This window comes from Crocodylus porosus, unplaced genomic scaffold (assembly GCF_001723895.1).
Source record: "Crocodylus porosus isolate Cpor-Errol unplaced genomic scaffold, CroPor_comp1, whole genome shotgun sequence".
NCBI classification, from domain to species: Eukaryota; Metazoa; Chordata; order Crocodylia; family Crocodylidae; genus Crocodylus; species Crocodylus porosus.
This window is the reverse complement of record NW_017728912.1, coordinates 23,967,056-23,980,278: the sequence shown is the minus strand read 5'-3', so window position 1 is coordinate 23,980,278 and position 13,223 is coordinate 23,967,056. Positions and strand designations below refer to the sequence as shown.

Here is a 13,223-nt window from a genome sequence, read left to right as displayed (position 1 = left end):
AAAGGTCTCTATTCCCATAGCTGCCCTAACTCACATGCTTTCCTCTTAGCTACCTGAAGAATAGCTGGACATAAGAGATCCATCTCCACCCAACTCACTGACAGGCTGGCTATCTGGCAATACACCCAACATAGTTGTGCTCTACTGAATCTCACACCCTTCTCAGCATCAGCAAACCCCTGTGAATACAGGCAGTCCTCGACTTACAACGTTTTGAGTTACAACGTTTTGCACTTACAACATTTATAAACTGACACTGTTTCAACTTTACAACACTTGATCTTACACCAAGCCACACCAGCAAATAAGTTTGCTGTGTCACCCATCTACCTGGAGAAAATCTGTCCAAACTTTCTTGGACACTTTCTTTAAGAAAGCAAACAAGACTCCAGAAAAAACCTGCAGACAAGACTCCTGAGAAGACTCCAGCCAAGAACCCTTCAAAAAGTCCAGCCAAGACCCTTTCAAAATGTCCAGCAAAGTCACCTCAAAGATGTCCTTCCAAATCAACATGATTGGTATTTACAATATAAATACATTAATGTAGCTATATTACTAATCTATAATTGATCAAGTACAAAATTCTGGAGCATTTTTGGTGAAAATAGGGTCTTGGGCCTTAGTCTGGGAACCAATTCCCCCATTTATAATGTTGTCTCCTATGGTAAAAATCAGTTTTGAGTTGCAACATTTTGACTTAAGGTTCGGTTTTCAGGAACTAATTGTGTCATAAGTCTAAGGACTGCCTGTATAAATTCAAGTGCCTAACTTCAGGTGCTCAAATTTGGAAGGATTGGCCTTTGTCAGAGTTAAGGTTTTTTTCAACTGATAGCAATTCCCACATCCTTGAATCTGAGCTAAATTAAGAGTCTGTTCTGAAAGAGTAAACTGTGTCCCAAGCCTAAGTAATTTATGACTGTTGCCTTAATAAAAATGCCTAAGTCTTAAACTGAACAAGCAGTTTTTCAGTTCCTACCAGTTAGGCAGGTATGTGTATCTTAACACCAAAAATGTAAGTTTAAGTCAACCCATGCATGAGTTTTCGTTGGTTAATTTTTACCAGCATGCACTAACTGTTCTGGGAGAGCTCTCCACATGGATACTCTATTCTATAATAAGAGATGCTATATTCTGGAATAATAAGCGTGCTCACAAGCTACATGATTTACCATGGAAGAAGTGATTCTTACTCCAGAACAAAGTGGGCACATTATCCCTGGGAGGGGAGTTACAGGGAGCTATTCAGACCAATTTAGCCATGTAGGCAAGCCCATGCTTACAAGCTTTTCCCCATCTACCAAAAAAGCATGATTCTCAGGCTTCAGTCTTGTACCAGATCCATACAAAGATATCCACAAACACTAACACAGTTGCAAGATCAGGGCTTTGGTTTACTTAACCATTGTTATTATTATTATTACTACTACTACCACTACTACTAGTTAGAGTTAGATCCTACTGCTGTAAAAGTGATATAAAATTTGTAGTGAGTTAAACAAAACATAAGAGACAAATTCCTCATAGCAAAATGCAAAATCATGAAAATTTTTCTTACCTAGCACAACCTCCTAATAGAGACAGATATATTTGGACATTTTTTTCTTCATACTAAAATGCAGTTTGCCACGCCAACATACAGTATTCCCCATTGCATGCTCTCTCCTATTGCTACCTGCTTGATCTTTCCCCTGGTGAGAGCACTTGTGTATGAAGCAAAGAGAGCTTAAATAAGCTCCACTTGGAACAGAGCTCTTAAATGGATAGAGAGTAATATGAGAAGGAACCATCACACGCTTCAATGGGGCTATTTTTTGGAATTATTTATCACTTTGTTATGCTCCATTGACTAAATGGTCGAGATTATCTCCATGGGTGGGAACACCGTGATTGCATTACAAGTGTTTGTCAAAGCCAAAGGCTCAATTGCCAGTACCAGAGCTAGGTTTTCAGAAGAGCCCAGTTCAATTTAGACACTTAAAACACTGCCAGATTCTCAAATGGGCATGGCCGCTATGGCTCCCATCAAGACTCATGAAAATTTTCTGGGTGCTGAGACTTTTTAAAACACTAGGCATTTCATTCAGGTACCTAAACAAGAGTTGTGATCTTCAGAAAATCTGACCCTTAAATAATAGCTTCATTTTCCAAGCACGCAGTAGTTCCCAAGACAGTCAAGAGAGACACCACTACCCACCATTCATATTTTACAATTTACAGAAAAACTGAACAGTATGTCACAGCTCCCACTGACTTTGTTGGCAGCCCCTGGGTCCTCAGTTCTTTTGAAAATCAAAATGTTTATAAATCAACCTAAGCAGGAATCTAGCTGCATATCCCCGGTTTTTTAAATTTTGTCCTTAGTATATCAAATCTCAATCTCAACATTTTTTTAAGCCTTAGAGTATTGGGGTAATTCTATCATTAAAGCAGGCTAGTAAAGTGATCATGGGGCAAGATTTTCAACATTATTTTAGTTTTTATCTATGCAGGTTTTGCAAGTATAACCTAAGGCTTTTAAAAGGATAGTTATACCAGTGCACTTTTCATATAGATCAGCGATTCTCAACAAGCGTGCCTTGAGTTCTTTTCAGGGGTGCTATGCAACGTTAGCATTGCTAGGTATGCAAACATGATCATGAGATAAAGATGGAGGGTGTGTCCCCACAAGCGAGAACGTTCCCCAGGGACAACTAGCGGTGGCACATATTTGAGTAATATGGCTACTTTGATTTAGATCCTACTGCTGTAAAAGCAATCTAATATGCCCCTGCATGCCTACTTTGCATGTAGCAAGTTGCCCTGGGATGGGGTAGGAGAGACTGGGACCAGCACCTGGCCTGGCCCCAGCAGCCTTACCTGGAAGCCTCTCAGGGCTGCAATAGCGGTGATCCAGGCACGCGGAGCCTGGGCAGCAGCCGGAACATGACTCTGGCTGACCAGGCTCCAGTGCAAACTGCTGCCATATGTGCCACTCCATTTTTTTCTGGTGTGGGGTTTTTTTTTTTGGTTTTTTTTTTTTTTACAACTGGATCTCCCAGTGTCAAAAAACCCCACCGCACTGCAAATTAGCAGTGTGGCAAATGCCTGCATGTGCAATGCTTGCAGTTTGCCATGCTGTAGACTGGTCTGTAGTGTCACAAACTGCAAATGCACACTCGTCTAGATGCACCCAGAGACTTCAAATAGAAAACCATAATGCTAAAAGCATTCTGACCTTCTGTGGGAATTTTAAGTTCTCTGCAACAGGAAACTTGTCCTTTTATTTTTTCGATAGTCAAAAAACAAGTTAGAACTAAAAGTGGGTGCCTTAAGTCTAAAGAGGTGCACTGAGCCCAAAAAGTTTGAGACCCGCTGATATAGACACTTATATTCTGGAATCATGGTGTCTTTTGAGGTTAGTTTTGTTTGCTTCAGGTAAAGCTCCAGTGAAAAAAAGCCTTCTTGGATGTTAGGAAGATTTTCCACATAAGAAACAGTATCTGTTTCAGTGTAACTGGTAAACTTTTCCTAGGTAGACAAGTCCCAAGAGAATTAGAAGCATAAATCCTGCTCACAATTAGTGTTGTATTACTAAATCCTTTAGGTGCTTTTGAAATTCTCCCTTATAATAAATATCTCTCTGAAAAAGTAGAGCTGCTTCTAATAGACCCAAAAGGTTTTGAATTCCAATATTCTTAATGGTCACACCTTAAAGGTGCTAATCAAGTTTCTTCTAATCCAAAAAGATGAAAAAAGATCTTTTAAGAGGATTAGTGGATAAAGTTTAGTTTAGTCTTGGTCAGCAAACAAAAACAAAGAGAAAACCGGATTTGAAAGCTGTCATGTTTCTGTGGATATCAGACCTGTTTCACAGTTCTAGTGTTACAAGGTTTAAATATCTTAGAAATCTATATAATCCCAACTGTGTTTAGCAGCTACAGGTTTTTCAGGGTCATAAAAAGTTAGGACATTCAGAGTTGTTTTCCACACCAACCTATGAACCTGGAGCCCAAGCTAAATTTTTAGAGTGCAGGCTTAAGTTCTGAACTGGTTTTTTCCTCCATATGACATTTCTGTTTTTTTTCCCTAAAACAGTTTTGTCATCAAAAGCCAAAAAGATTCTGAACAACTGGAAAAAAAAATCTTCAGCCAGCGTTACTGCCAAAAAACTTTCAAGTTTTCCTTTAATTATTCAGGAAAAGCAGCTTCTGGACTGAAGATAGCTAGGTGAAATATAAGTTCCACAATAATTTTTTTTGTTGAGGAAATGATCAGATAAAGGAAGCAAAGGTCTATAATTTAAATGCTCATTGACTTCTAACAACGAGCACCGGTAATTGCTTAAGCCTATAAAATTTGCCTCAAATTGAAATATCTGCAGTGGCATGTGTGTTACTGTGCAGTAAAATGCAAGATTATGCTTTTATGCTAATAAGTCATGCCCAGTCTAGGGTGTTGTCTAACCTGGGAATTTGTCATAACTTCTACAACTGCTGGCCAGCCACTTGCGTATGTGAAGCAGTGCAAAACTCTTGGTGCTTGTCAGACTTGTACTGGTAGAGCTATGCTTGATGTGCAGCATAAAACCTCACACCAGCAACCTATCCCAAATTGTGTAAGAATGAGACGGCAAATACCATTGTGTGTATGAATTACAGGACTTCAAGGAAGTTATGCTGATGCTCAACAGCCAAGGAGCTAGCCCTCTCCTTTCATACTCTGAGGGCATGTCCAAACAGGTGTGCACATGCAGTATGTGGTGCTGCACCATACAAGTACTGCACATGCAGGTGGTCCCCACGCAGCTCATTTGCAGTGCAGGGGAGGAGGAGGGAGTAGACATCAGGAGATCCCAGTGTCAAAAAACCCTACACCTAAAAAAAAGCAGGGCGGCACACATGGCAGCAGCATATGCCACCTGAAACCAGAGCCTGGCCAGCCGGAGCCACACTCCAGCTGTCAGCCAAGCTCCATGCTGCAGGACTGCTGTGGCTGCAGCCCCCGGAGGCCCCCGGGTAAGGAGCTGGTCCTAGCCATCCCTAGTCCACCCAGGGCAACATGCTGTGCACCAGAGCATGCATGCACAGGGGTTCCCTGGGGACAAATAGCAGCGGCACATATTGTGCCACTGCTGTTCATCCCTGGGGAAATGTACATTCCCACTTTTAGGGCGTGCCCCGAGATGTTACCTTCAGAAAAATCTCTCACAGGTTAACTCAATGGCATTTCTCCAAGTTTTATTCATTTAAAATCAAATTTTCACTAGTTCTTTTTATTGCCATTCCGGCGCTGCGGAGATATCTTTACGTGCAAATGCACAGACACTGGTGTTGTTCGCATCGGGGATCTTGCCAACCTGCAATGGAAAAACAAACAATAAAAGAAACGGGTGTAATTCTCTCTGCCTGGTCATAGGTGCTCCTCTTCAACCATCAGGTGGAACCACTTAGAGAGGTGGGGATGTTTGGGTAGGTCTACTGTGAGATACCTTGGCTGAGACTTTTCAACTGTCAACTCACAACTGTGCCTAAAATTAACATGACTTAGGTATCCAAATCCCCTAGGCAGTTCTGAAACCTTCATTCCACATATCTGCAAATGCTGAGAACAGATAGGCAAAGTCCATGGACTCACTCTATGAAAGTGGCTACCAAACCTGTTATTATTTGTTTATGGAGCTGGTTACAGGCAAATGCTTGTGCTTTCCAGGACCTATGGATGACTGTTTCTTCTTCTAACTGATCTGTATTTGACAAAACTCTCAAACTGCCCATTTTGAATAAATAAATAAATACCGTATTTTTTCGGACCATAAGACGCACCTGACCATAAGACGCACCCCTCCTGGAGCCTCAGTCTCCGCGGCAGCGAGTCCCTCCTTCGGACTCCTGCCCCGTCTGTTCCGGCTGGCCATTTTTATTGCTGGCTCCCGGCCACCGGCACGGGCGCCGGCTTCCAGTGTAAACAAGCGGCGGATGTCCTGCTCGGGCTCCGCCGCCTCCGCGGGCAAGCTCCGCCCCGTCTCCCCGGGACACACACCTTCAGACCATAAGACGCACCCTCGTTTCCCCCCCACTTTTGGGGGGAAAAAAGTGCGTCTTATGGTCCGAAAAATACAGTAGTCTACTGAGGAACTAGACAAGGATAAAGTAGGGAAATACCAGCTAACTGGTATAATTCAGGTCATTCCAAAGGCGGGAAAAATTGCCTCTTCAGAAATAAATCAACCATAATAATAATAATAATAATAATGACTAATATACATCATTTTTAAATGGGCAAAAAGGTTGATATCATATTTGGACTTTAAAAAAGCCTTTGACCTGGTGTCCCATGATGTCCTCATAGAAAAGTGGAGCAACTGTGGCCTAGACTACTCCACAATCCAATGGCGGGGGAACTGGCTCCGAGGTTGGACCCAGAGAGTGGTAGTTGATGCAAATGAATGAACATGGCACTCAGGAACTAGTGGTGTCCCCCAGGGCTCCATTCTCGGACTTGTACTCTTTAATGTCTTTATAAATGATCTGGACCCTTGTGTCAGAAGTGGACTGGCTAAGTTTGCTGATGACACCAAACTTTGGTGAAGAGTATCCACAGTTAAGGATAGGCTGGTGATCCAGGCTGACCTTGATAAGCTTGCAAGGTGGGTAGATGAAAACCTGATGGCATTCAATGCAGAGTAATGTAAGGTGTTCCACTTCACGGCAGTGCTACACTCACTAGCACCATGATCGAAACAGACTTGGGGGTCATGATTGACCACAAGATGAACACGAGCCACCAATGCAATACCACAGCTGGCAAAGTGAACAAAACTGGTTTGCATCTACCAATGCATCTCGAGCAAGACCCAAGGTGTCATCCTCTCACTGTATTAGGCCTTGGTGAAGTCACAGCTGGAGTACTGCATCCAATTCTGGGCTCTACAATTTAGGAAGGATGTAGAGAAGGTTGAAAGAGTCCAGAGAAGAGCCACGTGCATGATCAGAGGACAGAAAAACAATCCTTGTGAAGAGAGGCTGCGAACTATGGGACTCTTCAGCCTGGAGAAGCAAAGGCTCAGGGGTGACTTGGTGGCAGCCTATAAGTATGTAAGGGGTGTGCATCAGGATCTGGGAGAATGCCTGTTCACCAGAGCACCCCAGGGGATGACAAGGTCCAATGGTCACAAACTCCTGCAAGACCGGTTTAGTCTGGACATAAGGAAAAACTTCTTTACTCTCTGAGCCCCCAAGGCCTGGAACAAACCCCACCCCTCCCAGAGGTAGTGCAAGCCCCTACTGTGGACATTTTTAAGAAACATGTGGACACTTATCTTGCTGGGATCCTTTAACCCTAGCTGACTTCCTGCCCCTTGGGCAGGGAGCTGGACCTGATGATCTTATGAGGTCCCTTCCAGCCCTGAAGTCTATGAAATCTTGAAAGCAATTAAGTGATTGGATACATTTATTTTATTTCTAATTTATTACTAATTTCAGAAAAAAATAACGCTATTGCCTAATGCCGCTGAGCTCATAAGGTGTGTACAGCAGCTGCTTTTTTCACCATTTAAGGCACTTTATTGCCATGACTTAACAGAAGTGCATGGCTTTACAACACTTTAAAAATGAGTACAGCACTTTAAATTAACCCTTGTTAAATGAGGTATTAAATTTGAAGCACTGTATTTTACAGCACTTTAGCAACCAACAGCACTTTGAATAACTTCTGTATACTGGTCAAATTTCTCACCAGTGGAGAAGCCCCAGGAGGCTGCAGAGTACCACCCGCCTCATAGCCTAGAAAGTACAGGGCAGCTCCAAGACCCTCCCTTCCCCTCCCCCCTCTAAACACTGTACTTCTGTCATGTTTAAGAGCATTGTAACTTTATAGTGCTATAAAAAGTAACCTAAATTACAGTGCTGTAAAATGTGCATGATGTGCATGTAGCATTTTTGTACACGTCCATAAATAATCCTAACACAACTAATCCCCGCTTTGCCAACATTTAAGAAAATTCAGTCTACTATTTAGGCCTCAGTTAAAAATTCAGTCCATCAGAATACAGAGGGCTTGGCAATACAGTCCAAAAAATTTTATTAACTCGGCCTCTTTCAGACAACTGGGGAGCCCCAAAATCCTGCCCTATTTCCAATATCCAAATCAAGGGACAAGAGACAAGAGTTCATCACCTACCAAACTCATGCACTTGGTAGCTAGGACCTTTAGCCTTATAGGCCTTTAAGGGCCTAAATCAGCATTTGACCTGTACCTAGAAGCCAGTCAAGTTGTGAAGAACCATTATAACTTAATGCCCTCAACCCTGCCATGCCAGCTTACTGCCTTTACACACAGCTGAGACTAATAAGTGTCACCAGACTAAGTAGCATTTGTAACTTAACGTGAGTCTTGTGATATTTAATGTTCAGCCTTAAGCCACAGTTCCTGGTGTCAAATGATTATATGAGAATCTCTACTTGTATGTATTTCTTTATTTATTTTAATTTCCAACATGGTAGCAGCTAAAAAAACCTGAAAACAAAATCCATGACTAAGTTTCCTTTACAGGCTTAAAAATCAGAAGGAAAAAAAAAAAAAAAAAAAAAAAATCAAAAGAGCCTTATATTTATTATTGCTTTCAAATCTTGAATTAGCATTGCTGCATTCTGCTTCCATACAGTACATTATAACAATCCACTTACACCTGCTGGGGACCTGGCCCCTTACAAGCACATCTACACACTGCTGTTACTGCCCTAGGCAGTGACTTGCCTAAAGCAGTTGGCAAGGGGGTCTGCTTACTTCTCCAGGCTGAAGAAAAGCAAGGAGGAGGCCATAACGTGCCTGAGGGACAGAGAAGGAGTGGAGCACCAGATGAAGGATGGCATGCTTGCAATGGTGGCTGCCTTCTACCAGGAGCTCTATGCCAAGAGGCTAGTGAACCCAGAGGCCATGCAGCTGTGCCTGTGAAGCCTCACCCAGACCATCAGGAAGGCTGAACAGCAGTAGCTGGAAGACTGGACACCAGAGGAACTCGAGAGGACCCTTCAGAGTTTCAAGAATGGTACGACTGACTCCTGGGTCAGACGACCCACCCACCCAAAGAATTTTACCTGACCTTCTGCGACCTGTGGGCCTGGACCTGCTGGACCTCTTTCGAGATAGCTTGCGGGAGGGCCAGCTGGGTACGGGGATGGACCTGGCAGAGAGACACTTAGCACAGGATCTTCCAAATCCCCAACGCGGGGAAACGGACTGTGACAGTGAAGAGGATACAGAGATGACCAGATCTGAGGACAGCAATAGCGACAGCAACAGCAGCAGCAATGATCTAAGTTTGTGATCCCATCATCAGGGTGGGGATGAAGGGACTGTAGATCCTAGTTCAAGAGACCAGCAGACTTGTATGTGAGTGCATGGGTGCGAATATTGTAATGATTTTGGTTGGCCAGGTGGCCTTTGTACAGGTGCACAGTTGCAGATTTTGTGACAGGCTTATGGTCTTCCCTTTGGTGTATGACTAGGAGTGTAGATATATATATAAAAACTTTATGTATATATAGAGATATATTTTTTCTAATAAACCCCCTCATTAGGCTCAGGCCCCACTGGCCTGTGCATTCATTTGCGTATGGCTGAGGAACAGGTATTCAACCCTTGAATAGAGTAGGTTCATAGCATAGAAATAATAGAAGTCTCCAAAGAAGACAGCAGCATAGTTCCTCCCAAAATGATCCTGGTATGTTGGCTCAATACTCCCTCTAGCAAGGTTACCCATTCACTTACAGATTCTCTCATCCACATCCAACTCTTACTGTGAGATCCCAACAACCCCTGATACCAACAGTAGATGTCAGTATGTAGATTCTGTACCTCTTGATTTTTTTCAGACTGAGATTAGATGCCTTTCAGCAGAATATGCTTTAGTCAAACACAATTTACACATTAACCAAATACAAGGTATTGGACTCAAAAGGTGCATCCCTATGAGCACACACGTGTGGTTTATAGTGCCTGAAAGCCGTCTGAGGAACCACAAACCACATGCAGCACCTATGCATTGTACTGCTAACTTGCAGGGCAGCAGTTTGGGGTTGTTGTTTTTTTTTTTTTTTACACTAAGAGATCCCCGTATAAAAAAAAAAAAAAAAATGCTGAAAAAAAAACGTGGCACGGTGCACATGGCAGCAATATGCGCCACTGGAAACCAGAGCCTGGCCAGCCAGAGCCACGCTGGCTACTGGCCAGCCTCTAAGAGACTGGCTTGGCACCACTGCTGCCCCAGGAGGCCCCTAGGACCCTAAATAAAGGCTGCCGAGGCCAGCACAGAGGCTGGCCCCAGTCTCTCCTACCACACCTGGGACCCTTTGCCATGCACCAGAGTGCACGTGCAGGGACAAATAGCAGCAGCACAAATACAAGTTTCTGCTATTTGTCCTGCAGTAAATGCATGCCCCCTACACACGCATGGTCATGGGGACATGACCATAGGGTGCATCTACACGACACACTTTACTGTGTATTAGACTAATGCACAGTAAAGCATCACTGCCTACACGTGCACTGCAATTACTGCTCAGTAGATTAGTCTAATGCACTGTTTTCTAGTACCTGTAGATACAGGTACTAGAAAAACCAGGACATTAACTAATGCGCTGTACCTCATGAATAGACACTGACTGGGAGCAAATTGCTCCTGGTGAATCTAGGCAGTAGGGGGTCAAAGGGGATGGGGAGAGCTGTCCCGGCTCAGTGGGATGCCATCTTCCAGCTAAGTGGAGATTGGGACACATCACAGCTTCCAGGCATCTGCCTGATGTCCATGTGGTCAGGACAGCTCTACCAGCCACATGGAAATTGGGACAGCAGCTGGGACAGTTCTCCCACACCCTGTGGAGATCTAGGCCAGACCCCAGGGGCCTGCCAGCCCAGAGCTGGCACCTGGAGAAAACTGGACCTCCCCCTGGCTGTTGCAGGGGGACAGAGCAAGGCAGGTGCACTTGAATTTTCTGGTCAGAAAATTCAGGCACATTAAATCCACACGTAGATACACCCATACAGGGATATCTGCGTTACGTTTAATGGTCCACAGTACCTAAGAGGTACAATTAAACATGGTCTAAAGGCCATTCTGGCCTTAAAAAGTCAGTGACACTACAAATTCATAGATTTCCTAGACATTAGGGCTGGAAGGGATCTCGGAAGGTCATTGAGTCCAGCCCCCTGCCCCAAGGGTAGGAGGTCAGCTGGGGTCATAGGATCCCAGAAAGATAAGCATCCAAGTTACTCTTGAAGACATTCAATGTAGGTGCTTGAACCACCTCCAATGGCAGGCTATTCCAGACCTTGGGGGCTCAGACAGTAAAGAAGTTCTTCCTTACGTCCAGCCTGAAACGGTCTCGGAGGAGCTTATAACCATTTGACCTTGTCATCCCTTGGGCACTCTGGTGAATGAACGTTCCTCCAGATGCTAGTGAACACCCCTTATAAACTAATAGGTGGCCTGCACTTTTCCAAGCTAAAGAGCCCCATAGCTCTCAGCCTCTCATCATAAGGTCTGTTTTCCTGACCTCTGATCATGCGCATGCCTCTTCTCTGTACTCTCTCAAGCTTCTCCACATCCTTTTTGAATTGTGAGGCCCAAAACTGGACACAGTACTCCAGCTGTGGCCTCACCAAGGGTGAGTACAATAGGAGAATGACATCCCCGGAGTTGCTTGAGAAGCATCTATGGAAGCAAGCCAGCATTTTGCTCGCTTTACTAGCGGCCGCATCACATTGAAGGCTCATGTTCATCTTGTGGTCAATAATAACCCCCCAAGTCCCTTTCATCTGTAGTGCTAGCCAGCGTAGCATTGCCTAGCCTATAAGCACGCTGCCCGAGGTGGAGAACCTTACATTTTTCAGTGCTAAACACCATCAGGTTCTCATCTGCCCATTTCCTGAGCCTGTCAAAGTCAGCCTGGATCGCCCTCCTGTCCTCAAGTATGGATGCTTTACCCCAGAGTTTGGTATCATCGTTGAACTTGGTCAGTCCGCTTCTGATACCAATCTCTACATTGTTAATGAAGATGTTGAACAAAATAGGTCCAAGGACAAATACAAAAATGTTATGTTATGCAAACTGCAAGTGTTTCTAAATAGGTGGCTGATGATACAACAAACTTACAGCTTACTTTCAACCCGATTCATCCAATCTACAAAAAACTTGCCATTGCATTAACTTCCTAAAATTTTGGACTAAATGAGAAGTTCAGAGGTAGACTGATGTTAAGCTTTATCACAGGAAAATTCTGGCAAAAATAAAAAATAAGTTCTACTTACTTTTTTGTTGCTGCTCGCTCAGGGATCTTCTTAAGCACCTCAGTGTCTTGTGGGGGCAAAGTTTTGCCCTTTGCCATTGGGATTTCATGGTGTGAGGTTTGTACCTGGGCTTCAGTACATAAGCGGGATGAACGCCATTTCTTTCCCAGGGGTATTTCAACATATGAGGTCTGCACATGGGCCTCAGTATAAACAGAGGGTGGCAATTTCAACTCCATCTTCTCCTTTGACTCTTCATTCAACTTCTTGGCTTCTTGCATTTCAATCTTGGGGTTGGGCAGAGCCACTTCTTCCTTTTCTGTTATTTCAAGCCAGGAGGTTTTGCCTTGTGTCTTAGTGTGCAAGGGGGAAGGAGACTCTTCTTTCATCTCTGGTAAGCCAAGCTCCGAGGTCTGCTCCTGGACCTCAGTTTGTGGTGGAGAAGAAAACTCCTTCTTTGCCTCTGGTAATGCTGGCCTGAAGGATTCCCTTCGTATTTCAGTCTGTGACAGGGAAGGAGACTTCTCTTTTGTCTCTGGTAACCCAAGATTGGAGGTTTGCACCTGGGCATCAGCTTGCAGTTGTGATGAATGCCACTTATTGCCGACTGGTATTTCAACAAATAAGGTTTGTGTCTGAACTTCACTTAGTCTGGAGGAAATGGGTTTCTCTTCTGATTGTGCTGGGGATGCACCATCTTCCACCTCACATAGATCAAGGTACAAAATTTTCAACTGATTGCCAGTCTGGAATGGGGTAAGGAGAAACTCCTCTGCTTCTGGGATTGCAAGCTTGGATGTTTGCACCTGGGCCTCAATTTGTGAACAGGGACGGGGAGCTTCTTCTACTCTTGTTAGTACAAGATTGGAGGTTTGCACCTGGGCTTCAGTTTGTGACAGGAACAAAGGCTCCTCCTCTGCTCCTGTTAATGCAAGCTTTGAATTTTGCACCTGACCTTC

General features: G+C 44.0%; 1 protein-coding gene across 1 annotated transcript in view; it reads right to left on the bottom strand.

Annotated features, from left to right (window-relative positions):
• Positions 1-5,129: 5,129 nt before the first annotated feature.
• The window catches only part of LOC109309303, a 17,536-nt gene continuing 9,442 nt past the window's right edge, over positions 5,130-13,223 (bottom strand). The window contains exons 4-5 of the mRNA XM_019533966.1: positions 12,286-13,214; positions 5,130-5,335 (exon numbers count right to left, since the gene is read on the bottom strand). Coding sequence (XP_019389511.1) covers positions 5,242-5,335; positions 12,286-13,214 — 1,023 coding nt within the window. The 3' untranslated portion in view covers positions 5,130-5,241. The remainder of the gene's footprint in view (positions 5,336-12,285; positions 13,215-13,223) is intronic.